The sequence below is a fragment of the Pseudorca crassidens genome, chromosome 12 (assembly GCF_039906515.1).
Source record: "Pseudorca crassidens isolate mPseCra1 chromosome 12, mPseCra1.hap1, whole genome shotgun sequence".
Taxonomy (NCBI): Eukaryota; Metazoa; Chordata; class Mammalia; order Artiodactyla; family Delphinidae; genus Pseudorca; species Pseudorca crassidens.
This window is the reverse complement of record NC_090307.1, coordinates 68,089,288-68,116,070: the sequence shown is the minus strand read 5'-3', so window position 1 is coordinate 68,116,070 and position 26,783 is coordinate 68,089,288. Positions and strand designations below refer to the sequence as shown.

At 43.8% G+C, this 26,783-nt stretch overlaps 1 protein-coding gene across 8 annotated transcripts in view; it reads right to left on the bottom strand.

Moving 5' to 3' along the window:
* PRR14L (proline rich 14 like) overlaps positions 1–26,065 on the bottom strand; it is a 57,015-nt gene extending 30,950 nt beyond the window's left edge. For 5 of the 8 annotated variants that reach the window (XR_010933210.1, XM_067700143.1, XM_067700145.1 and 2 more), the window contains exons 1-3: positions 25,873–26,025; positions 18,061–18,584; positions 6,529–6,601 (exon numbers count right to left, since the gene is read on the bottom strand). Coding sequence is in view for 7 of the 8 variants with exons in the window: in XM_067700143.1 (XP_067556244.1) it covers positions 6,529–6,601; positions 18,061–18,534 (547 nt within the window). In the remaining variant the exon portion in view is untranslated. Of the gene's footprint in view, positions 1–6,528; positions 6,602–18,060; positions 18,585–25,872 lie in introns of all 8 variants that reach the window. The other 3 variants (XM_067700144.1, XM_067700148.1, XM_067700150.1) reach the window with 3 other exon arrangements.
* Between the last annotated feature and the right edge of the window lie 718 nt (positions 26,066–26,783).

Sequence of the window (26,783 nt, the reverse complement as noted above, 5' to 3'; positions counted from 1 at the left end):
AAAAAGGAAGACTGATAAGCTGGACTCCATCAAAACTAAAAACTTTTTATACTTGAAACTAAAATAATATTGTAAATCAACTAGACCTCAATTTTTTTTAAAAAAAGTTAAATTAATCAATTTAAAAAAATTTAAAACTTTTGTGCTTTTTAAACATTTTTTTTTAATTAAAAAAAAATTTTTGGCCGTGCCATGTGGCATGTGGGATCTTAATTCCCCGACCAAGGATTGAACCCACACCCCCTGCAGTGGAACTGAAATCTTAACCACTGGATCGCCAGGGAAGTCCCAAAACTTTTGTGCTTCTAAGGACAACATCAAGAAGCAAAAAGACAAATCACTGGTGGGGAGAAAATATTTGCAAATCAACCATCTGATAAGGGATTTGTACTTAATATATATAAAGAAGTCTTACAACTAAACAATAAAAAGACAAAAAGTCTAATTTAAAAATAGGCAGAGGGAGCAGAGCTCCCCATTTCTCAAGTGTTGTCTGTACATAGTGACTTCCTTCCAAAGAGCTGACAGTATGGAAAGGGGGAGGGGGAGTAACCTTACAAACACCACTTCACGTTTATAGTAAGTACCCTTGATATGTGATGAAAGTGGCACTTTACCTGTGGGAGTTTCCTCTCCCAAACCCATAAATAACCCTAGTCTTAATGAGAAAAACATCCGACAAACCCCAAAGGAGAGGCATTCTACAATACACTCGACCAGCATTCTTCAAAACTCTCAGCATCACCCAAAATAAGAAAGTGTGAGAAACCATCATAGCCAAGAGGAGCCTAAGGGGTTAAGAGGACTAAATGTGAGGTGGGATCCTAGATGGGACCCTAGAACAGAAAGAGGACATTAGGGAAAAAGTAAGGGAATCAGAATAAACTATGAACTGTATAACAACACTGGTTCATGAGCTGTAACAAATATACAATACTGATACGTTAACAATAGGGGAAACGGTGGGGGGGGCGTGGGAGGGCGTGGGGTGGGGAGGGGAGTGAAGGTTGGGATGGAAACCCTCTGTGTCATCTGCTCAATTTCTCTGTAAATCCTACACTGCTTTACAAATAAAATTATTAGTTTTTTAAAAAAGAAAAACAAAAGGGAAAAGGACTTGAATAAGCATTTTCCCAAAGACATATGAACGGTAATAGGCACACAAGAAGATGCTCAACATCATTAGTCATAAGAGCAATGAAGATCAAAACCACAATGAGATGTCAATTCACACCCATTAAAATGGCTATTATTCAAAAGAAAACAAAAGATAACTGTTGGGGGCTTCCCTGGTGGCACAGTGGTTAAAGAATCCGGTTGCCAATGCAGGGGACACAGGTTCAAGCCCTAGCCTGGAAAGATCCCACATGCTGCAGAGCAGCTAAGCCCATGCACCACAACTACTGAGCCCGCATGCCACAACTACTGAAGCCCATGAGCCTGGAGCCTGTGCTCCGCAACAAGAGAAGCCACTGCAATGAGAAGCCCGCACATCACACGGAATAGTAGCCCCCGCTCGCCACAACTAGAGAAAGCCCGCGTGCAGTAACCAAGACCCGATGCAGCCAAAAATAAATAAAATATAACTGATAAAGGATGTGGAGAAATTGGAACATTTTGGGAATTCCCTGGTGGTCCAGTGGTTAGGACTCGGCACTTTCACTGCTGGGGTCCGGGTTCGATCCCTAGTCAGGGAACTAAGATCCTGCAAGTTGCAGGATGCAGCCAAAACAAAACAAAACCAAAAAGACCATATGTTGTAAGGTCTCATTTATACAGTGTCCAGAACAGGCATATCTACAGAGACACAAGTAGATTAGTGACTGGAGGAGGCTGGGGGTATGTGGGGATGGGGAATGACTGCTAACAGGTACAAGGTTTCCTTGGGAAGTGATAAAAATTAAATTATTGAAGTATACACTTTAAATGGGTGAAAATTATTGTCTATAAATTATATCTCCATGAAATTGTTTTTTCAAAAAGTGCTCATACTCCAATTATAATAAAAGTTACATCAGAAAACTCAGACACCTTTTTGGTGTTATCTCCAAATGACCCTACTTCAGGATAGACATGCTGGAGGTTGACAAAGATTCAATAGCATTTCCATGACAACATTTTCCTGGATCAAAATTTAAGTGGCTAGACATGGAAACTAAATATGACGTAAGTTTTGGTTTATCCTGCATCTTGTCCTTGGAAAGATGTGTAATGGGTTAGCAATGTTGAAATGCCTTATAAAAGGAAGCTCTCTGGTGGAGGTTCACAAAGGCTGCCTACTGGTGGTAGGATTGCGGCAGAGAGCCCTATAAGTTCCGTCACCTCCTATGCTTGTACTGCCCACTGGACACCTGGCTTTCTGAATTCCAGATAAGTCAACAAACAATGAGATAGCATTCAACTCCTCACCTGGAACTCTTATATATTGCTGGTGGGAATAAAAAAGGGTACAAGCACCCCGGAAAACAGTTTGGTAATTTCTTGTAAAATTAAACACATACTTCCCAAATGACCCAGGAGTCCCAAGCCTAGGTATTTGCCCAGGTGAAATGACAACTCAAGTTCACACAAAAACTTGTACAAGGGACTTCCCTGGTGGTCCAGTGGGTAAGACTCCATGCTCCCAGTGCAGGGGGCCCGGCCAGGGAACTAGATCCTGCATGCATGCTGCAACTAAGAAGTCTGCATGTCACAACTAAGACCCAGCGCAGCCAAAATAAACTATAAATAAATGAAAGTAAATTAAAAAAAAACTTGTATGAAAGTGTTTACCGCAGCATTATGCATAATTACCAAAACTGGAAACAACTCAAATTTCCCTCGAATGAGAAGCAGATAAATCGTGATACAACTAGACGACAGGATACCTTTCAGATGTAAGAAGCAATGAGCTACGATACACACAGCACTGTGGATTAATTGTAAATGCACTACACTAAATGAACAAAGTCAGGCTCACAGACTTCCCCCGCATGATTACGTGTATAGGGCATTCTAGAAAAGTCAAAACGATAGGGAAATAACATGGATAAGTGGTTGCCAAGGGCTGGGGGTGGCAAGGACCGACTATGAAAGGGGCCTGCAAGAGATTGCTGCATGATGGAAATGTTCTATTTCTTGATTGTGCTGGTACAGTTGTGATTACACAATTGTATGTATTTTTCAAAACTCACAGAACCATATACACACCCAAAACAAGGGTGAATTTCAGTATATGTAAGTTATACCTTAATTTTTTTTAAAATGAAAAACTAGTTCCCCAAATGTCTACACCTCCTCGTTGTAGCCTATTAAATGGGTGTGGTACTGGCTGATTTTTCAACTTTCCACTCCCCAAAATGTAAATTATAGGAGCATAATGACATAAACAGGGAATACAAAACATGAGATAGTAATTCCAAACTATACAAACAGATCAGTAAACTCCAAGAATCTGAATGCATATACCACCTAAGGGCTTTATTGATAGGTTCATTCCATCTCCTTAAAATGCTTAATTTATTCACATAATAGAAATAGAGGCTATGAAAAGATTTTCAACTTTAGTTATTCTAAATAATTTAAACTATCTAGTTCCAAAAATTATATAAGGTAGCTTTTCCCTCCTTGATGCTTTCACCTCTGCATCAAAGTTTACTTCCTCAACACTCTTCCAATTTCTGGTGACCCTACTATTTCAGAGGATTCCCACATAAGCCTTAACGGAGACTGTTACTATGGGAACTAAGTCTCACAGTAATTAGTGGGAACTAATATTTGTATTTTTCCTGGAGCCCATTCCATCTTTCTTACGCAACCTTCCCAATCAAGCCCAGTTACAAGGAAAAAAGAATTGATAACATTAGTTTTATAAAATATTGAACAGAAAATTATGGTGAAACAGCCAGGTTAACACTCAGAACAGCAGGGAGGGAGAGGCACAGTCAGAGGGCCTGATGGGACATTCTTCCCTTGTGAAATGGCCTCTTGACTAACACCCAGCACTGGTCCCCATGCCCGCTTCTCTCGGATCTGCCTTACGGCAATCAAGAAATAGGGAATGATATGCAAAATAGCATTCTACAAATTAAAGACTCCTTTTGGTTAACACAAAGGTCCTTTTTATTAAAGAGTCAATCGTGTTCTCATTTTACTTCACTGAACCACAGCAGACAGAACGACTGTAAAGAGCCTCAAAAGCCTGGAATCCCATGTGAACCTGGGAGTGTGCTGTGAACGGGACATTTATAGAGAGAAGGAAAAACAACACAGAGAAGGGAGCTGTAAGAGGGTCACTTACTAGATAGCTCAGTACGGGGGACCCAAATTCACCCCTCATCAAATTTATAAATTATTACAGAACACTGACCTCAGAGGTGCCCCCATTTCAGAATAAGCAAAACTTAGTATAAACAAAACTATGTATAGCAATTTGCACAGTGCTCAACGGTACAAACGCTCACAACAAAGGTAGCAAGGATCCATTAGATTTCCATCAGGAAAACTTAAAATATCTAACATGCCTAAAACTAGGAGCTACAATCCACGGCAGAGTGAAAATTTTGGCCGCTGGGGCCCCTGTAGAGACAGTACAACCAGATTTCCAAGAAACATCATTTACTTCTCAATTCTGTAGTAAATGGTAAGTTAGTAAATGTTTGACCTTGACCTTGGCAAAGCAAGCTGAAATGCTGGTCACAAGACAGTAGAGCATGTGCATCTGTTTAACTCAAATCCGTGGTGGCAGCTGCACGGCCTGCTCGCACTCCCAGGGCTCAATTCCTGCGGAGACCTGCCTGCTTAGAACCCTCCTTTCTGCCTGGCCATGCCTGCCTGGGACACTGGACAGCCGAGCTGGTTCCCGCAAGTGTAACACAGGGCCAACTTGCAAGGTTCTCGGGGGCTGCATGGAAGAACGTCTCACAGTCGGGCACTAGGCCATCGCTGCTAAAAGTCAGGCAGAGCTGCCATTTCCAGGCTCCCCCACATCAACCTGAGAACCTTCCCTATGGCTTGGGAGGAAAACAATTTCATTTTACCATTTAAGTCACTAAAGAAGAATGGCATTAGGACAGGAAGAAAAGTGCCACAGAGCAGTTTATCTAAGAACACTTTTCAGAAGAGCTCAACTTACCCAGGTCCAGTGGGGACCAGCTTTTTAGGTGGAGAGTACCCAGGTAAGTCTGAGAATGCAGATTTCGTCATAGAAAATAACTCTGGTTCTCTTGTTTAAAAGGTCCATTCAGTGGTTAAATGAAAGTAGTTAAATGTAGTTCATAACATACACAGTGAATTTTGTGATAAGATGTGGGTGAAAATACACCAACACACCTACGACTCAGTATACCAGTACTGGAGCCCCACTAAAAAGATCCAGGTGGGGGCTTCCCTGGTGGCGCAATGGTTGAGAGTCCGCCTGCCGATGCAGGGGACACGGGTTCGTGCCCCGGTCCGGGAAGATCCCACATGCCGCGGAGCGGCTGGGCCTGTGAGCCATGGCCACTGATCCTGGGTGTCCGGAGCCTGTGCTCCGCAACGGGAGAGGCCACAACAGTGAGAGGCCCGCGTACCGCCAAAAAAGAAAAAAAAAGATCCAGGCGGGTACAGGTGATGGCACTAAACTGCATCCCTAGTAAAGCCCTGAGACTGGGTGAGACATGCACAAAGCAACATTTCTCATCTTCAGAACTTTACTCTCTACTGGACAGCCAAGGCTTTGAGCCACAGAGAGAATCTCCAGCAGCAGGAAGCAGGGTGATAAACTGGGACAAGCGTCCTTTCTCATAGGGATGGTCTGTGCTTCCTTTTCTGTCCAGGCTGCCAAGAAGCAGAGTCAAATCTGACGTTGTATCACAGTAACAAAATGTTCACACAAACATATTTGCTGAATTTTTTTTTTGCAGTTTTGATTATTCTACATTGTTAACCTTAATTATAAAATAGATACACAGAGTCCTCGCTAAAGTTGCCTAAGATTATTTTCAGCCTGGGGCAGTGGGAGAAGAATCTTGGCTCAGCACTCTTCTGGGCCTCGGCTTCTTCCTCAATCAAATCAATCAATCAATCAAATTAAAGGCAGTATCTCAGATGCCCATATTCAACAATGGTTTTGAGGAGTAAACGAGGTAACGGAAGTGAGAAACTGTTCTGCAAACTCTCATGGTGACCGGGAGTGGACACGCCGTCCACGAGAACAGAGCAGGATGCCCTACACAGCCAGCGGTGGTTCCTCCCCGTCCACATGAACCCTTCCACACAGCAGTGCAGCTTTATAAAGTCAAATGAAAGATTTCACACCAGCATTAAGGTTCAACGCACAGTCAATGGGGACTCATTATAGAAAAAGTGGGAAGCAAACTTTTGTCACAAATGAGGCATCGCTCTATCATACCAGGGGCCTCCGAGTACGTCCGTGGGCAATGATATCAAGAGCTGCTACAGTGAAGTCCATCTGGCAAGGCAGGGACCTAAAATCCTCACGTTCCCAGTGTGAACTAAAATTGTGTGTTTAATAATGGAAGAAGGAAAAGATGTGAGAGAAATAAATACCTTTGTTCCTCAGACCATCTTCAGGGAGGTCCGTGCATAGATGTTCTTTGCTTGCCTGCATCAGGAGGTCCTCCTGCGGTAAGAAAATCCAGCCGTCAGGGAGGATCCAGAGACACCCGAGCTCACCAATGCCAATGATTCTCTGAGAGTCTTCTTTCCAACTCCTGGAAATTTGCTAGCAGTCACAAGGACTGGGAACTGAAGCAAACCTCAAATTCAAATTAATATAATCAATAAAACTTCCACTTCTCTAGAATTTGAGCTTGAAAAGCCAAGTCTCCCAAGGTCTGGACAATAACAGAGGTTGAGAATGCTGGGCTGCAGATCCAAACAAAACCCTGTAAGTATCCTCCGAATCAAGAAACACACTGATGCAATGTGATCTTAATTAAGTGAAAATCTGAATGGAAACTATCAGGAAGTTGAATGTAACTCAGTCCCTAACCATTCTCAGCATCACATACTCATTTTTTTCTCAAACTTCCTGGAAGGGTTATTTTTCCTTTTCATCCCTGTTCACTGGAGGAGGGTATAAGGAGGAACACCATCAATGACAACCTACAGAGGGACTTCAGGAAAATGGGAAGGGGCAGCAGCAGCAGCGCATGTGTGGCATGGGGCCCCGTGAGGAAAGGGTCCGACCAGGCTGACCAGCTGGAGACACTGACAGACCAATGATGGCTGCTCACATCAAAGTTTCCTTCTGGGTCACCTTTTTCTCTGTCCGAAGATTTTTTTTTTCACATGGATTTAACTGGTAAGTAAAAGATTCTGACACAGCACTCACTTAAACTGACAGATGGTAAAATCACTGCTACAATGCTTGATAACTTTTACAGCACTTAAAAAAAAATCACTGCCCACATTCTCCACCAAAAAAAAATCCCCCCCCAAAAACCCCAAAACAAAAACAACAACAAGGCTTCCCTGGTGGCACAGTGGTTGAGAGTCCGCCTGCCGATGCAGGGGACACGGGTTCGTGCCCCGGTCCGGGAGGATCCCACATGCCACGGAGCGGCTGGGCCCGTGAGCCATGGCTGCTGAGCCTGCGCGTCCGGAGCCTGTGCTCTGCAACGGGAGAGGCCACGGCAGTGAGAGGCCCGCATACCAAAAAAAAACAACAACAAACAAGCAAAACCATTTCATTTCTAAGCAAAGTTCTGTGGTGGAAACAGAAGATCAAAGTGATGGCAAATACAGGAGGACACAGGAGGAAATAAAGCATCATCACTGGAAGTGAGAGAAGAGGCCTGGCGTGGAGTGTCATGTACAAAGCTGGACTGTTCCTTCACTTTCTATTGCAACTTCAGCGTGGAATGCTTTTGCACAGCATGAACTTAAAACAACCATCTCCCACAGAACTTACGTGTTACCACGTTTGGCCAAAAGAGTATAAATTCTAGCGTGATGCCAGGTCCAATTTATTTGTAAATGGGGAGAAGAAAAGCTCTTACTTACTGTAGAAGGAATGATGGAATTAGAAAATCACCATTTGGCAACCATCACAGTGATAATTATCTCAAGAATCATCAATGGATGTTAAAACTAGTTGCTAAAAGTTTGAATGAGAAACAGAAATATTACATAGTTTCAAAATATCTCCCCACGAGATACTTAATAATTATGAAGGGAAAATAGTACCTTCACAGTGTAGAAGCCTGGCAGACCCCACCTGAACCAGGTGATGGCAGTTCCCCTGCCCAGGAATGAGGCACCTCAATGCCAGGCGCTTGCTGAGAGGATGCACAGGAAGAACCACATCACTTCTGTGGGGTTCCTGCCCCCCAAATGCACAACCAGGATCTAATCATGAGGATACATCAGACAAACCCAAACTGAGGAAAATTCTACAAAATAAATGGCCTGTACTCTTTCACGTGCCAAGGTCATGAGCTGAGAAAATGTTACAGATTAAATGAGACTAAACAAACATGACAACTGAATGCCACAAATGATCCTGGACTTTTCCTAGACCAAGAAAGCATTTTCTTTTCTTTTGCTACAAAAGACTTCAGTGGGACAATTGGCCAAATGTACTCTGATCAGTGTTAATTTCTTGATTTTGATTAGGGTACTGTGGTCACCTGACAGAATGCCGTTGTTTGCTAGGAAATACACAGTCAAGTATTTAGGCATCACGTCTGCAACTATACGCTCAAATTATTCAGAAGGGAAAAAAGCAAATGTGGTAAAATGTTAACATGTGAGGAATACACGTGAAGGGTAATGGGAATTCTTCACACTACTTTTGCAACTTTTCTGTAAGTCTCAAATTATTTCAAAATAAGAGGTTAAGAAAACATCATTATTTGTAGTTACCTTTGATCCTTTCTCCAAAATGATACTACCCTCCACACTTCCAGTTCTCAGACTGAATGTCTGAAGTGTTAGATTAGATGCTATTTAGAGTATTTCTTCAGGTTAATACTTTATGGGAAAGGCCGGGTGCTGGAGCAAAAGCCAAGGGGTGAGGAGTCAGATGCAGCTCCGTTCCAGCCGCAGGACTCCCACCTGCTAGCTTTGCTGCACAGAGTGCATGCTTACACGTGATTTTATAAATGGGGACCACAGACACCTCGCAAGATGCCCCGTCAGGACGGGTGCTCCATGAGCAGAAGCTCTCACCATCCAGTAGACCTTAGACCTTAGATCTCACTTTCCTGTGAGAAAAGGCAATAGGACTGTCACCAACAGAGCCCAGTGTCATCTGGAGTGACCACCCTAAGCTCTTCTGGGCCTAAAAGAGACTGCAGTGAGAGCTGACCTGCCAGCAGCATACAGGTCCCCTCAGATTCCCATGGACTCTGGTGAGCTCATATGATGAACCCTAAGGGCTCCGGCTCCTGGAGGGACTGCTGGGATTTTAGTCTGGCCCCACCTGCTGCTCTAAGGAGGTGTCTTAGCTGGAGCCTGCACACACCCTGGTGGAGTGCCTACCTGACTGCTTCAAGCCATCCCCCCCCCCCCCGCCGCCGCCGTCTCCCTGCTTAGCCACGACTCCTAACAGTGAAAGGGAGCAGCAGAAGCCAGGAGTGACAGACTCCTCTCTCCCCCTGCCTTGCTGACTTCTCCTGAAAGGTTCTGAGTTATGAAAAACAAGTTTCCCCTCACAGAGGGCTGTGGACCCTACAAAGTTTTAAGTCTAGATATGATCAGGAATTGACAGGGTTGAAAAACAGTGTGAGGCTGAGTTCAGATGTGAGGGACCCCCAACCACCAGCACCACGGCAGTGGGTGATCTTCAGATCAGGTGGGAGCTCAACCAGCCTTGGGTCCCAAACGCAGATGAAGGAACAGAACAGACCACTTGCGAGCAATGGCCGTGTAGCGTAAGCATCCTGTGTGCAACTAACTCCCTCCATCCCCTCGAGCCAACCGACCATGTAAGAAACACTTGCAGAAATTTATCAGACACAATGTCCTTTTCCTACAATATTTTATCAGCTAAGTGTTCTAAGTTTCAGGATTCCTAGAGGTAAAGTCCTAAACACTTCTCTCTACCATCTAGATTTTACTAAATCTTGACATCTGATCGTTAATATCCTAACATTCCTTGCAAAATCTGTTTCCAAGATAAAAGTTCATGTGGCTGCCTCTTGCAAAATCAAATGAGATAACTGCAGTAGTTTGTAGCATTATATAAACTATATAAAATACGAAATGCCACGTAATAGTGCAATTTGTCAAACTGACAGCAAATTCTCTGCCTCAGCCTGGCACAGCCAACATGTCATCCTCTTGCCCACTGCTTGGAATCAAAACCAACTTAAAATACTTCTCCAAAGTTTAGGCAGATTTTAGGAGGGTCTTGAAAACCATTCTTACTGTTCGTCTATAATCTTATTTCCCATTAAAAGCTGACTGTGGGGCTTCCCTGGTGGCGCAGTGGTTGAGAATCTGCCTGCCAATGCAGGGGACACGGGTTTGAGCCCTGGTCTGGGAAGATCCCACATGCCGTGGAGCAACTAGGCCCGTGAGCCACAACTACTGAGCCTGCGCGTCTGGAGCTTGTGCTCCGCAACAAGAGAGGCCGCGACAGTGAGAGGCCCGCACACCGCGATGAAGAGTGGCCCCCGCTCGCCGCAACTAGAGAAAGCCCTCGCACAGAAACGAAGACCCAATACAGCCAAAAATAAATAAATAAAATTAAATAAAATAATAATAATTTAAAAAAATCTGGCTGTTTATCCTGGAAAAGACGCAATACTGATTCATTCCTATGAGGCTAGTATTGAGCCAGAAAAAAAACCCCACAAATATCTTTAGGAGGGAAATGAACATGCACCAGGTCCTTCAGCTTTTATAAGCAGGGTAGTTATAAGCTCCTCAGGGCCTGAGGTACACCTGAGCCATGAGCCCTGGTTGTAAGCAGATCTCGCTGACCCCCTCCAAGACTGAGCTTCCTAAGTTGGAGCAGTGGTGGTCCCAGCTTCAGGTGGGACTGCCGACACACTGAACACACAATAGGGCCCCAACACAGAGCAAATGAGATACCTCCTATTTCCTGGCACTTGTGGGAACAGCAGTGATCATGTTCACAGTGAAGAACACTGAAAATAAACAAGATGTTGGATCTCTAGATGGACCTTTCAGTTTCTTACGCTTGCACATCTAGGAAGGAAGAGCTGTAGGACAGCAACTTTAAATCTTTACTGAGCCTAAAAAGGAATTTTCCTCCATGTATCTCAATTCAGAGAAACTTTAAATGAGGCACCAATCACGTTAGCTGGGTAAGGCATTTAGTAACAGTCCGCCACAAGGATTTATCTAAGAGAACTGCTAAACTAATGAGGAGAAAGTTCCACCTTAAGTCCCAGCAGTATGTGAATGGTGCTTTGGGCACTTGTTTGTCACACACTTTTAACAATATGAGCTGAGAACCACGGCAAACCATCACTGTGGGGACCATGGTACCCTGGCAGACCGGGAGAACACCTTATGGCCACCAACTGTACTACTGAGAGTGTGAAGTTCAGATTTTTTCACCTTTAAATCACTGAAAATCAGTTATTTCCAACAAGATTTCCTTTTAAGCAAACAGCAAGCTGCTTCACACTATTGCAAATTTCCCTTAGGATCAGAGACGCTTAGGGTGATGAGGAAGGAAGCTTAATGGGCATTTAGCATAACAGCCTTTCCCTTAAGTAAAGTCACATAAATTGCACAAGATTGGGTCTTTTCTGAACATGCCATTAAATAAGAAGTTTCTCCAATAGCATAACATGCCTCGGGTGATCAACAGCCATTGTGCTTCCTGACTTGATGTCTCCTGTCCATATGCTTTCAAATATCTGTCAAAAGATGCATACTGAGTCTTCATATGTTTCCGCTAACAGACAATTCAGAACTTTTTCTGTGTCTGTGTTGAGCATGAATGATGTATCTTGAAGCCAAAGCTTTTACAACACGTTCACCCCGGCAGATCTACCCCTGTGTACAGCTTACATCTAAGCACCAAGAAAAACAAACAAAGCATGGTATAAAGAGTTTTCACAGATACAAGGATGTAACGTTCAGCACAGGGAATGTAACCAATATTTTGTAATAACCTTAAATGAAGTATAACCTATAAAAATGTCAAAAATCACTACATTGGGCAATTCCCTGATGACCTAGTGGTTAGATTCCAGGCTTTTGCTGCCATGGCCTGGGTTCAATCCCTGGTCAGGGAACTGAGATTCCACAAACTGCGCAGCCAAGAAAACAAAAACGAAATCACTACGTTGTACACCAGAAACTAATATAACGTTGTAAACCAACTATACTTCAGTTAAAAAAAAGAAAAAGAAAGTTGGTTGTTCAAATCAGGAAAAAAAAGTTTTCAATGTCAAATCACCTGTGTGGGATGTCGCATACCCGTCTTTCCATTTTATTCTTAAATAAGACCAGTCTTTTCCGTATCCTGGTCCGTAACCTCTGTGTGCACCGTAGTTCTTGACCTTCCTCCTGTGAGTGCAGAGGTCACAGCTGAACGGTTCTTTCACCACTCAGCGTGGCTCCTGCAGCTGTCCCTTCCACGCATCTGTTCCCAGACTCTTTCCCCTTCTTGTTTTTGCCTTTCTTCTCCCCTCCCGATAACAGAATATCCCAGATCAAAGGACAAAAGTACCAGTTACAGGTCCTTATAACTTTTTGACCCAATCATAAGGCAGGAAAGAATGATTTTTTTGCTGGTTTAACTTTTCATGATTGAAATATTTCATGGCTGGAATATTTATTTTAACTTTTTAAGTGGATCTTTATTTTTTTATTTTTTATTAAATTTTTAAAAAAATATTTTGGCTGCACCACACAGCATGCAGGATCTTAGTTCCCCAACCAGGGATTGAACCCTTGCCCCCTGCAGTGGAAGCGCAGAGTCTTAACCACTGGATCATCAGGGAAGCCCTACGTGGATCTTTAAAGAAAATGTCAAGTACAGTCACAAAAGGACAAAGACTGTATGATTGCACTTGTATGAGGTCCCTAGAGCAGACAAATTCATAGAAAGGTGGCGAACGGGGGTTACCAGGGGCTGGGGGAGAGCATATGGGGAGTTATTGTTTAATGGGGACAGAGTTCCAATTTGGGAATATAAAAAGAGTTCTGGAGATGGATGGTGGTGATGGTTACACAACAATGTGAATGTACTTAATGTCACTGAAGCGTTACAAATAATAAAAATGGTAAATGTTATATGTATTTTACCACAGTAAAAAAAGCCAAAAAAAAAAGTTAAGACCAACATTTAAAAATAAGTTGCTTCATAAAATAACATGTACTTTGTTTTTCTTTTACAACAACAACCAAAAAAAAAACAGAAAAACAAAAACACAACTAATAATGACCTTGAGAGGTTAAATGAGTGAATGAAATGAATATTTAACAAAAACAGTTTAGGCTTCATCAGGGCCCAAGGTACAAAAAAGCGTAAACTTCTAATTCTAAATATTGGTGCTGTTCTTCTCCATGAACTGGGAAATTCACCAAGCAGACTTAACTTCATTAAATTCATTTAATTCATGCAATCCACGCCGGAAAGTGTAGGTGGCCGTCCTTCACAACCACAGCAAGTTCTTATTCCTGGAGCCGAGCTCTGTTGAAGTCAGTAGCCTTCCGCCTTGACTGATTTTGGTTCAGAGGGAACAGAGAAGAGTGGGTTAAGTGATAACCTCTGAGTACTTTTCCCCAAACTGGAGCCAGTGCACGATTGTGGGCCTCTTTGTTGGTTTGAGACGAACAAAAGCTGAAGGAAAAAGCTTTTTGGAATGCTGCTAAAGGCAAATCAACTATTAGAACAAAATCACAGAATGTCAGCATGGAAAAGAACACCTCTGAGGTTGCTTGTCTGAGTTAGAATCCCCTTTGCTATATTCCTGACAAACAGTCACTGAGCCTCTTCATAAATAGGACTTCCCCGAGTAACCTAAGCCATGTCTAGACTGGTCTAGCTGTTAAAAAGCACCTCTCATACTGAGTTAAATTCTGTCTCCCTCTATCAAGAAGAGGTTTTTGTTTTGTTTTTTAATTGTTATAATATTTTAAAGTTTTTAAACATTTGATTTAGAAATATCTTTTACATACACCAAAAACTTGCAAATATTGATCAAAAAAATTTCTTGTATAGTCTTCATCCAGCTTTCCCTAATGTTAACATCTTAAATAACCACAGTATAGTTATTAACACTAATAAAATACTAACTAGTCTTAAGACCTTATTCAAATCCTGTTAATGGCTCCATAACACCCTTTTTCGGGACCAGGATCCAATCCAGGCTCCCAGAATGCATTTAGTCATCATGCCTCCTCAGTCTCCTTTCAACTGAGAGGGTTCCATACGTATTCATCTTTCATAACTTTTGGAAAGAAAGTCCCTTGGTTTGGGTTTCTCAGATGTTTCCTCATGATTAGATCCTGGTTGTGCATCTGGGGGGCAGGAATCCCACAGAAGTGACATGGTTCTTCTCTGGCTCATCCCTCCTGTGTGTACACATGTGTGTGTTTTATACAAATGAGCATACACTTGTACACTTGCTTATTTCCCCTTCTTTCATGCATGAAAGGGAGGATACTGTAGAAAGTCCTTCACAGTTTGCTCTTTTCACTTAGTATATCCTCCTTTGCAGAAGAGTTAACAGCAGCAGGCCTAACTGTTATTCTAAGAAAGGCATGCTTACAAGGGTAGCCTTGGCTAGCATCTGGGAACTTAGATTGCAGGAGAGTCTCCACTATTTCCTAAATGATCAGAGTGGCTCATGACACCTATACAACAATGTGATTCATAGGGAACCCCTGCTTTCCTCCTGTGACGTCTGGGATTTTGGTATGTGCCAGCCAGAGGATGCCCATGTGACCAGCCTGAACTCTAACAAGCTTCCATGGTAGACATTTCACGTGTATGAGCAGAATTTGTTCCCAGAGGAAGTGAAGTGTGTGTGACTACACTCGGAGAGGAGTCCTGGGAGCCTGTGCGTGATTTCCTCTAGACATTGCCCCCATGCCCCTCTTCCCTTTGCTGATTGTTTTATGTCCTTACACTGTAATTAATCTTAGCTGTGAATATGACCATGTGCAGTGTCCTGTGAATTCCAGAGAATCACCAAACACAGAAGCGGTCTAGGGGACACCTGTACCTGTACATGGAGATCTTCATTCTTTATTACAGTTGCACAGGGCTCCAGGGAAGGATGTTTATATACCATAGTTTATTCAACCTGTCTCCTATATGTGGGCATTTAGGTTGCTTCCAACATTTTGCAATAATAAACTACGCTTCAAACAATACCCTTGTGTATACATATTTTTATGCTGTGGGAGGTGTAGCTTCAGGGTAGATACTCTCTAGAAATGAGAGTTCTGGGTCAACAGGTCAGGGCATAGTTTTGTTAAGTGTAGCCCAATTCCTCTTCTGCAAGGTTGTATCAGTATGCGTTCCCACCAGCCATGTGTGAGAACAGCCCTTTTCCTCACAGCCTTGCCGACCAGGTGTGTTGTCCTAATTCTTCATGTTCACCAATCTGATAGGTTTCATAAAAGTAGTATCATGGGTTGTTTAAATTTGCATCTCTAATTATGAGTGAGGTTGGCCATCTTCATGTGTTTAAACACAATACACACACACAAACACACATGCACGCAGTGACTTATCTACTCAAGTGTCTCCTCCATTTTTCTATTGGGTTTTTTCATTCCCCAATTTAAGAGGTCTTTATACATTAGAGATATAAGCCATTATCCATGATATACGTTGCAAATATGTCCTACCAATGTGTCAGTTGTCTTTTGACTATGTTTGTGGTGTTTTTGCCATCTAGCAAGAGTTAACCTGGGGTCCAAAGATGTCTGGAGTCTGCAGACCTGCCGGGATGGCATGTCTGCTTTTCTGAGAGGCCTGCAGCATTCATCCAGATTTCCAATGGTGCTGTGACCTAAGAATGTCAGGAGCTGCCACCGTCCCACCCGTCTTCCCCTGAGCTTAACTGTGCCCAACAGAACTGCTCTGCTCAACCCTCCAAAGTTGCAAAGGCTTCTCTCATTCCTCCTGATTTTTCAGGAAGACCCAGCAACTCGGCTTCCAATGGGGTATTTTCACATTGTGTCCTTAGTGTGAATTCTTATCCATGAATACATTCCTCCCACATGACCCCAGGCTCAATGTGAAAAGGAAGGGACAGGCTCTGCTTTGGCCAGGAACCCCAACACTGACTCATTCCTTGCTTCCCCTCTGCTCCCCACCCCATCCTCCCTGTATCTTGAGCTCATCTGAATGCTGGGGCGGGTAGGGGAGAGAGAACCATGAGGATGATACTCTAGGTACAGGCGAACCAGCACACAAGCACACAACCACCACCTCTGTCCAGGCAACACATTTTGTTAATGTATATTAAGAGCAAACTGGCTTTTCTTGGCAGCTACAGAGTCAATTCTAATTAACCAGTTAAAACGTGTAGGGCTTCTGTTTTTCACTTCTGTTTTCCACTTGTGTGTAGTTCCCTTTATGAAAACCAAGTACAAAATCTTGCATTTATATCTATTAAATTTCATTTTGCTTTACACAATTCAAAATAGAATTTACCTCTGGTGGAGTTAAAAGTGAGAAAGGGAATGGTTTAGAAAAGGAATAGGGAGACAGTAATCTTCTAGTTCTCGAGTTGGGTGGTACGTATATATGTATGTATATACACGTACTAATATAAGTATGTTGTGTTCATTTATATACTCATAATTTCATTTTATATCAAATTCTACACGAAGAAAACTTTCCATCTTGTTAGATGCAGCCCACCATAGCAAGGAGTAAGGAACTTTGGGTCTGTTACCTTGCTCATTTAACTATATTTTTAAGGATAGGGCATCACAGCATAAAATCTGATATTTTTTTCAACTGTTACTTCACGCTTTATCTATTCTTAATTATGGTTAATATACGCAGCCTACTAATGATAGTCAATTGCCCTGCAACCTGTGTAAAGAAATGATGTATTTTTATCAGGTGGGGAATGGGCTTCCTAGCCCAGGAAGCCCAGAGAATACGAATTTATTAGTACATAGAGCAGGGGTTGACAAACTACAGCCTGTGCTTATAGACAACACTTTACTGGAATACAGCAACACTAATTTTTGTAAGAATCACCTATGCCTGCTTTCAAGCAACAATGGCAGAGTTGAGTAGTTTCAACAGAGGCCATATGGCCTGCAAAGCCTAAAATATTTACTTTACGACCCTTTACACAGAAAGTTTACTAACTCTTGATCTAAGGCACCATCCAGGGCAAAGAGTAAGCTTTCTAGTCCACTTGGCAGGTAAAACTTCCTTTAGGAATTGGGGTCCATCAGGCTACCTTAGCTCACTAACCATTAGTCTCACCTAACTAATCCCTCTTATTCCAATATCAAATTCACAGAGATGGGATTTTCCATGCCACACCAAGCAGTGATTCCACTTTTCACTGTGTATTAGTTAAAGAACTGGCTTTCTGATTTAAGCTTCAACCTCTCATGAAGGGGGGTAGCTTGGATCAGTCTTTTGGAGATCATCACCTCTGACGTACAAAAGATATAAGTCAAGTTTCTAGACCTGCAAAGCTTAGGACTTACTTCTGAAATATGGAGACCCCATGAGGGTATCCATCCTATGAAGCCCTAGCTGGGTCAACAGCCTCCCTCAAAGATATCCCTGTGACACCTCACTCTATCCTAACCATGACGCTACCAAAACCCAAGGAACGAGTACACATCGTTCCTTAACATCAGACACAGAAATCCCACACGACCATCACAAAGAGACTCAACATTCCATATACAGTAGCTGTGTCAGAGGACTGACACGTTTTCATGAGATAAGCACTTCCTCTCCTCAAGTGTCTGATGCGACACGAATGTTTTTAAAAATCATCAAAAGAAAGTTAACATCAAAATCAACATTTTGGAAATGCTTCAAGAATAAATCATAAGCTACCTGTCAGACTCTGTACTTTATTCTAAGAAGTGTTAGTCCAGTTGGAAAGATGCCATTCCCACTCAACTGATCTGCATCAAGATCTCATTTCTTACCTGGCTGGGGCAGAGCTTCTCTTCAGCAGCTGTGGAATATCGACGTGTGTCTTCCTTTGCTCCCTCACAGGGGTCTCTTACACTCTCCGCCTGGTCCCCTCCATCTCTGAAGACCTTTTGCTCCATGCTGTTGGCTTTCACTTCCCTATCCAAGATCCCAGAAGCCACAGAACCTTCTGCTGTGGGGTCCACCAGCCCACACCGCCCAGGCTCACCCCCATGGTCCAAGGTCTCAGGGGTTTCTTCGCGACAACTTTCCACGGGAGTCCTCTGCAGCTCCAAGGGCACTGCCCTACTCTGACTTATACGAGAGCTTGAGGCTCCAGGTTTTACATCTGGAATCGCACTTGGCTCAGGGTCAGCATGAAGCTCTTTGGAGACACTCACTGGGAGTTCAGAGTATAATTCCTGCACCTCGGCAGACATGGAGGAATCGAGTGGAACGGGCTGGGTCTCTACGCCGGATGACAGCATGGGGGCAGATGCAGATATGGAGTCAAGTCTTTTACACCAAACGGCTCACCCTGACACAAATCAAAGGAAGGGATAAAAGTTTAAAACCTTGCACGGTAGTAGAAAGCTGTCTCAGCTTAAACTGGCTAAAACAAAGGCAAAAAATTCTAACTCAAATGCCAACATTATCTGGCACCAAAAAATTCTCTGTAAGAGACTGAGTTTGAGGAAAATAAATACCTTAAACCTTTAATAGACATGTCTAATTTCAATGCAAATACTGCCTTGTGAACAATTCTTAGTATAAATCTGGATTTAAGTGAGATCTCATCAAATGTAGATGAGAATAAGACACGTCTAAGTCCAAGGATAGACCCAATGTAAATAAGAAAATAAAGATTGTTTTTGAATTGTTTTCAGGTTGTGAACCTTGCGCGTTTTGTTCGCTGCTATATCCCTGTTGCCTGGAATAGTTGTTTCACACATAGAAGGTACTCAGAAAATATTTGCTGAATTAACATATACTGAGGGACTCTGAAGAATTCGATTCACTGACTTTTCTTCATTAAGAATTCTCTTTGGAAGAAGATATAGAGAAAAGTGCTCACTAAACACCTGAGCTGTGTCTACGCAGGCTGGCACCCAACACGACTAAATCAGCTCTTGGGCAAATCCCTCCTGACTTCAACTCAGCACCTCGAGATTTTCCAAGTGCCTTCACAGACACCACTCATTTGATTCTCGTAACAACCCAGTGAGCTAAGCAGGGCGGCTGTTGTCTTCCTCTTACAGGTTCTAACACCACACCTGAAGAGGGTAAAGGTGACCTGCCTAAAACATTACATGGTTAACTGAGGGATGGAGGGGAGACACCCAGGGCTTCCACTGTGTTGGTCATGTTTCACTTCTCACATTGGGTAATGGGAACATGGGTTATTTGCTAAAATGTACATATTTAAGTAGTTCATGATACTGTATTATTAAAGTAATCAAAACAAACACACACAGATTGGGAATGGTACACCCAAAACCAGGGTCTCCTGGCCGGTAACTTTTCCATTTTAGTCTACCAAACGCGTGTGGTTTCCACCACAAAATCCACTTGACCTGACCAAGGCGGAAATGATAACCAAATGAGATACTGCACACTTTCGTTCTTGATGTTTTCCTTAACCCTAAACAGGAGGAGAGAGAAGATGAGAAATCTTTGGAATCTCCGAGTTCATAACAAGAATTTATCGGAAGTACCGACAGCAGATTCCTTTGGCCGAAATGTACATAGGAAAGGATGTTTCAGATGTACTCTCACCACTTCCTAATGTTCATCTTTCTCCAAAATAAACATGTTACATACAAGTAATACCCAGAGCTTGCTACTGAACTGTTTTGACTGTTAGGCTGTCTCACCGTCTCTCCACCGACCACGATCAGATTTTTAAGCATGAGGGACTCTCCGAGACACCACGTAACTCCCTCCTTACGACCCAGCGGCCCTGGGCCCTGTCTGTTTGTACCCTGATTATAGGGGAAAGTCCACCGATGCCGCTTACACAAAGGCACACGCTCTGCCTCCCCCGTCAATGAGCAGCCCGCTCCTTGAGCACTCCTGGGTTGACGACTGTTCCTCCTTGACAGAAGGTCCCCTACACTGGCTTGTGCTGTCTTGACTGGAGCTGGGGCTGAGGAAGGGCAGATGACAGGTCCTCTCATTCCAGACCATTCTGCCCTCCTCCTGGTTTTCCAACCTGTGGTGGCTGGTTTACTCACGTCCCTATGCTCTCATCTGCTGAGCGAGCGCCTTAGTGTTTTCAAGGAACCCTACTCAAAGGTGAAAGGACATAACGCAATACCACTAACTTAAATACGAATACTAGAAATTACAGGAAAGCTGACTGCTGGTCCATAAGGTTGAGGTAACACAGGAGGGCTGGTGAAGAAACTTGAATCCAAAGGAGAAGCAAGGAGAGATGCACTGGCGTGCAAAGGAGTGAGGTGAGACTCACAGGGGACTTTCATAAACCGTGCTGACAAAGGCATCCTTTCTGGAGCTAGTCTTCCCCTTTCTCCTCTAGCTCCTGGATTTCTAGGGGTACTTTAGATTTTAAGCCATTTTGTGTGTGTGTGTGTGTGTGTATACGTGGGGGTTAAGGGATAAAGTGAAATTGCTATTTGATGCCCCCGCTCCCAAAAGGCTGGAAGTGCTCCATTTTAATTTGGTTCAGTTTCCCTTTCCCATCGACAGATAACAATCCAGCTTTTAGTTGTCACACCACATATGCACCAAAAGAGTAACTGCAGGAAAGACTACTGTAGAAGAGAAGGTGGAGACGAGCTCCGTGGGTCTCCCTGCCTGCCAGGGTGCGGGTGTTCTCAAGTTCAACCCTCGATACACCTCCCTTCCCAGGATTCACTTTTTTGATGACCTCACCTTTTCGTGCAGCTTCTCTGCTAACAGGATGACTCAAAACTGTCCCTTTAAGCACAGAGTAACCACATGATCCAGCGACTCCACTCTGAGGAACATGTGCAAAAACCACATGCCCACACAAAAACTTGTACACGGATGTTCACCGCAGAACTGTTCACAAGAGCCAAAAAGTGGAAACAAATCAAAATGTCCATCAACTGATGAACAGATCAACAAAATGTGGTCTATCCACACAATGGAGTATTACTTAACTATGAAAAGAAATGATGTGCTGATTCATGACACAACATGGATGAACCTTGAAAACCTTATGTAAGTAAAAGAAGCCAGGCACAAAAGACCACGAAAGATCTCACTTACACGATATGTACAGAGCAGGCAAATCTGGAGTCAGAAAGTGGATTAGTGACCACTTACTGCTGGAAGAGTTGGAGAAACAGGGAGTGGCTGATGGACAGTTTTTCCTTTGGGGGCAATAAAAGTGTTCTAAAATTAATTGTGGTGATGGCTGCACAACTCAGACTATGCCAAACACTACTGAATTGTACAATTTAAGTTGATGAATTACAAGTTATATGAATTACATCTTAATACAGCTGATTTTTTTTAAAAGAAAGAAATCTGTCCCTAGCCCCAACTTTTTCTCAAGCTGTGACCTACGTTTCACTCACAAGGATGGCACCCCCCCCAAACGTAACAAGCCTAAAATAGAACCCATTCAACGCAGTGAATAATCGAGTATTGCTACATGCAAGCAGCTATGAGAAACAGGATGAGTAAGAGGCTCTCGGTAGCATTATATGCTTATTTTTGATCCCACTGCCTCTCTTAGTAATGGCACCCGTTACCCCAGAGCTCAGACTTGAATCCTCAGACGTAATCATGTCTGACCATCCACATGCCGTTCAATTAGCGCTTGTACCAACGGTCCCAACTCCAGCTGTGTCTCTAACAAATCTCACTCCTTTCCAACCCCACAGTCCTAACTCAAGATTTTGTTCTGAACACAAAATCACGCACAAATACATGCTTCCTAAGCAGATGCTTATCACAAAGAGGCAATGTTGATAATCACATAAAATGGCTCAAAATATTCCTCAGGAGAAACAGTGCCATTACCTTTCCTACACCTCCATCTATGTTGTAAACTGGTGTGGACCAAAACAGAATGTAAAGCTTGGTCACCAAAAGATAACTTCCAATATACAAAAGCCAAACGCCACAAAACTACCATCTCTTGATACGTTTGTTTGGTAGAGACGTAATTATAAGACTTTTCAACCTGTAAAACAACTAGGCACGTCGGCTGTCGAAGCAAAACAGACACTCCCTCCTTTTTGCAGCGTGATTCTGGTCCTCAAGTTTCTCAGCAGTATGTGAAGTGGAGTCACCAAGAACAGCTAAGTGCCTCAGCTGGAACCCTCAGAGGTGAAGTCATATTTAGATGCAAGCCTAGAGCAGCAGTTTACAATGATTCTCAACTCACTAGCTCGCATCACTAAACTGTCCTCTCAACTTTCTCCCTCTATCAAGACATTGGTAATGCCACAAGACTGCAGAAACAACAGAATTCTACCATTCAAGTTCTTTAAATTTCTGAATGCAATGGAGCAATTAAAAATGATGGTACAGAAATATACCTCTCCATAGAAAGCTGCCTGAGATGTCTTATCAAGCTAGATAAATATTAGGATTCTTTTATTTTGGAAAAATATATATCCATATAGGAAAATTGTTTTAAATACTATAAGCCAGATATTAACAGTGTTACCCTGGGTGATGGGACCATGGATAACTTATCTGCATGCTGTACTTTTTTTTTTTTAACAATGAGCGTCTATCACACGTGTTAAAATTTTTTTAAAACGTTATATCTCAAGATCCAAATATGAAGCAATAAAGAATAACTGGTAAGTATATTATCCCTTTATCAGTATCTTTCCAAATGTCAGCTCTCTCCCTCAATCATAAAAGTTTTTACACTAAAGTGTTAAATAAACTTGAAGTAAGCAGAAAGAGTAACACATGCTTATAAAATGTAGACAGGGATTTATGGCTTAATCCTTACTAATGATTTATAACCAAGCTACTGGGTGAAGACACAGATAATTACCTAGTTTGAGGTGTAAGCAGAAAATAACCCATAAATTCACAAACAACTCTCTCCTGCTGCTATTAGCTTGTCATATTTACCATTAACACAAATAAGAATTACATTGTTTAGGGGATGGATTTATCCCAGGGGTGGGGATGGGGGTGAAGACTAACGTTTATAAGGAGTATGCAGTATAATTATTCCAATAAAAGAAGAAAGCCCTTTGAATTGAGAATTATCATCTCCCAGTCTTTCTGCTTCAAATGCAGAATCAGTGCTGGGAAGCAGTCTAGTTGTTGGTCTCCAAGCTGGGAGATCAGGGTCCCTATCCTGCCTCTCGCTTACTAGCTGCACGGCCTTGAGTGTGTCACTGAACTTTCCTGGGCTTGTTTTTCACATGTAAAATGGACAAATTAAACAAAATAATCGCAAAACATTGTGTTACCCGTAAAAATCCCAAGACTCTAAATAACTTTTCTATTCCAGTTTGTTTCAGCACAGCAGACCTACAGACACCAACAAAAAGTGGTACAGAGCTCAGATTAATCCCCACTGCAAGTACTCAAGGGCAAACGAGGTAATTTAAGAACACTTTACATACGAAAAAGATAGAAAGCTGTTCTTCAGTGTGTCTTCAGGCAATCTGGAAGTGTTAATTCCCATCCCACCAAATAACAAAAGCCAAGGGGAGGATGGGGAAACTAGGAATGAAAGATTAACATTGTAGCTCTCGGCCTCATTAGAATACATTTTATAATACTAAAAACCTGACAAAGGGGCAACTTTCGTCATTCAAACATGCCCCAAAACAAAAGTTCTGGGGGTACAAAGTTTACAGCAGTAAGCAAAAGAAGAAAAAAAACCAAACAAAGAAAACAACAGAACAGAAAGCCATGTGCCCCAATAATCCCATCTGATGGTCTCCCTTCCCTTTAATTCCAAAAGCAAAGGGGCTGCTCTTAACCAAACGAAGCAGTTAATAACACTAGGCACTACCACACTTGTGACAAGGGACAATACTCACAATAACGATCAGGCCCTCAGAAGTTCACCACACTCCTTTCACCTTGAGAAAGGGGCTTTCTTTTCCAAAGATTCGGACACTGTAGCCAATCCCTCCCTGAGGGAATTCGGAGAAGGGGGCCTCTTCTTGAGTAACAGATAAAGAAGAATCTTTGAAGAAGATCTCTGGACAAACTGAAAGTGGGGCAGGGAAGTCCATATACCGAACAGGGCCTGGCTCTTCCCCACGGAGTGCACAAGAAATCTCAATAGCATCAAGCACGGCTTCCCCCGTTCCTCCCTTTATCAGCATGCAGAAAAAGGATCCCTCTGTCTCCACATGGGGAGTGAAACAGTGAAAATGCTCCTGATTTCTACTGACAAAGAGTCTGCATAAAAGATTTTCATTCCTTTTTCAAAGGAAGGGGAGAAAAGAAACCATCTGTGCCACTCCAAATATACAGCAGGAAAGCGTCCTTCTCTCATAGGTCTAGAGTCTTATTTTTCTTGGGAGAGCAAGAGAAAGAAGTTGGAATCTCCATCTTGGGTGTAGGGGGGTGTGCACATCAGATAGAAGGAAGCTTTTTCGTCACTAGAGCAAGTAGGGGGAGTGGGAGAGGGCATCTCTAACCAGTCGGGAAGGAGTGATAGCTTCTGTGGACAAAGGAAAGGTTGGCTTCTCCTATCAGGTCTCCCTCTTGGAGTACAGACCTGCTTCCAAAAGCAGTCTTTTTTGCAGATTATTCTAACTGAGGCCCTCTTTGTTAATTTGGGAAGTGTGGTCGGATCTAAGACAGTACAAGTGTCTCTCTGCCCCGGGGAAATGCCTCCTCAGAAAGTGATGGGGGTGGGGAGGGATGGGAGGAAGAGACATGCATGGAAAAATCTGTGTTTCTCTGTGGAAGATACTAGTTTCCTTTAAAAAAAATTAAGTAACAGTAATAGCAACAGTTTTCCAAAAGGTTACTATGTACTAAGCACTTACACAAAATTTCCTTTAGCCCTTAGGACAATTCTTTGAAGAGAGTACCCAAATTAGAGATGGGAGGACTGACAAAAGGTTAAGAAATGAGTCAAGGTCACAAAGGTGGGAAGTGGGACACACGCGGGCTTGCATCCATCACACTTCAAACGCCACGCTCTTCACTGTGCGAGGGAAAAGAGCTCCAGGCACACCAAGAAGCTCGGGGGCGGAGAAGCGAGGCTCCCTCTGTGGACACGACTGGGGGAGGGGAGAAAGGCTGACTAACACCATAAAGTAAATTCAGGGTCTTCCTCCCTCTGTATCAGGGTAAAGATAAAAAATAAAGAAGGGAAGATAAATCTATCTTTTACAGGGAAGGAAGAGCCCCCTGTCACTTTTAGGCAACTTGAGTCTTCCTCTCCACCTGGGGGGCGCTGACCAAATCGAGAGCGATCTTATCCCTCCTGAAAATAAGTTAAGAATCGCCCTCTCGCACCCCGGGAGCGAGTCTCCCTCTGCTGACAAGAGCGCCGCAGCCGGAGAAGCGCGTTCGCCCACGACAAGGGGCGTCGCCCGCCCCGAGGAGAGAAGTTGGGGGTCCCCCGCCGTATCGAGGTCGAAGAGGAATCGTTCTCCCCCGCCGGAGCCATGACTCGGAGAAGCCGTTTTCCCCTCGCGACGCGGGGCCTGGTCTCCTCCCTCTCCCCGGGTCGCTCCGCGCCCGCAGCGCAGCCTGCGTTCCCTTCGGCGCCCCGAGAGGGCGGGGGGCCCGGGCTCCCCTTCAGCCTGCACCGCCCGGCGAAGGGTCCACTCAGACTGGAGTGCGGCGGGGCGGCTACGCCCGAAGCCTTCCCGCCCCCGGCCTCTTACCCTCAGGTCGGCTCCGCGGCCCGCGCTCGCCCCGCCAGCCCAGCCTCTGCAGCCACTGCCCCGTAGCCTCCAAGTCTACCTGAGCCTGCGGAGCCGAGAGCCCGGGGGCGCTCCGGCCGCCGCCGCCTCTTCGTCTCTATGGTCGCCCCGCACTTCCTCATCCGGGGCCCGAGCTAGCCATGCGGACTCGCCCAGGTCCCGCCCCCACACTGCGCGCGCGCTCTCCTGGGGCGGCTCTTCCCGCGTGGAGCCTCCCGCCCTCGGCTAGCTCCAGCGGCCTCTGCCCCGCCCCTGCGGCCAGGACTCTTAAAGGGGAACACATCTTTTGACTCCGCTCCTGCTGAGCTTCAGGTCCAGTGTCTGACTCCACTGAGACCACTCTGGTCCAGTCTCTTTTCTGGCCCGAACGGCTGCAACTCTCCGGGCCTCCCGGCTTCTACCCTGGCAGCCCAAGATATCTTTTTATACCTGGAATCAGTATTTCAGATCATGTCACTCCCCTGATACATCTCCTTTCTGGCATCTTGTTTTAATTTCTTCAAAGCTTTAACAGTAGCCAAAATTGCCATTTCATGTTTATCGACTTGTTTATCATCTGTCCCTCGCGCCCTTGTCTGTTTTGTTCATCATTCTTTGCTCAGCACCTAGAGCAGTGTCCTGCACAAGCAGGCACTCAACAGATATTTGAAGGAAGGAAAAGAACGTTTATTCAAGAGGGAATTGAGACGGTCCAGAGAATGCAATCAATCCCCAAATCACACAGCCCTGTATTAAACAGAAATCTGTTGTCTCTTGGAGCTTATCAACTTGGCTGAGTAGAGAGCTAGAGGTTTGGTGGTTTGTGGGAGATTTTAACTTTCTCCTCTCTAATCAACGTATCCTTGAACCAGTCAACATGTGGACCATTTTAT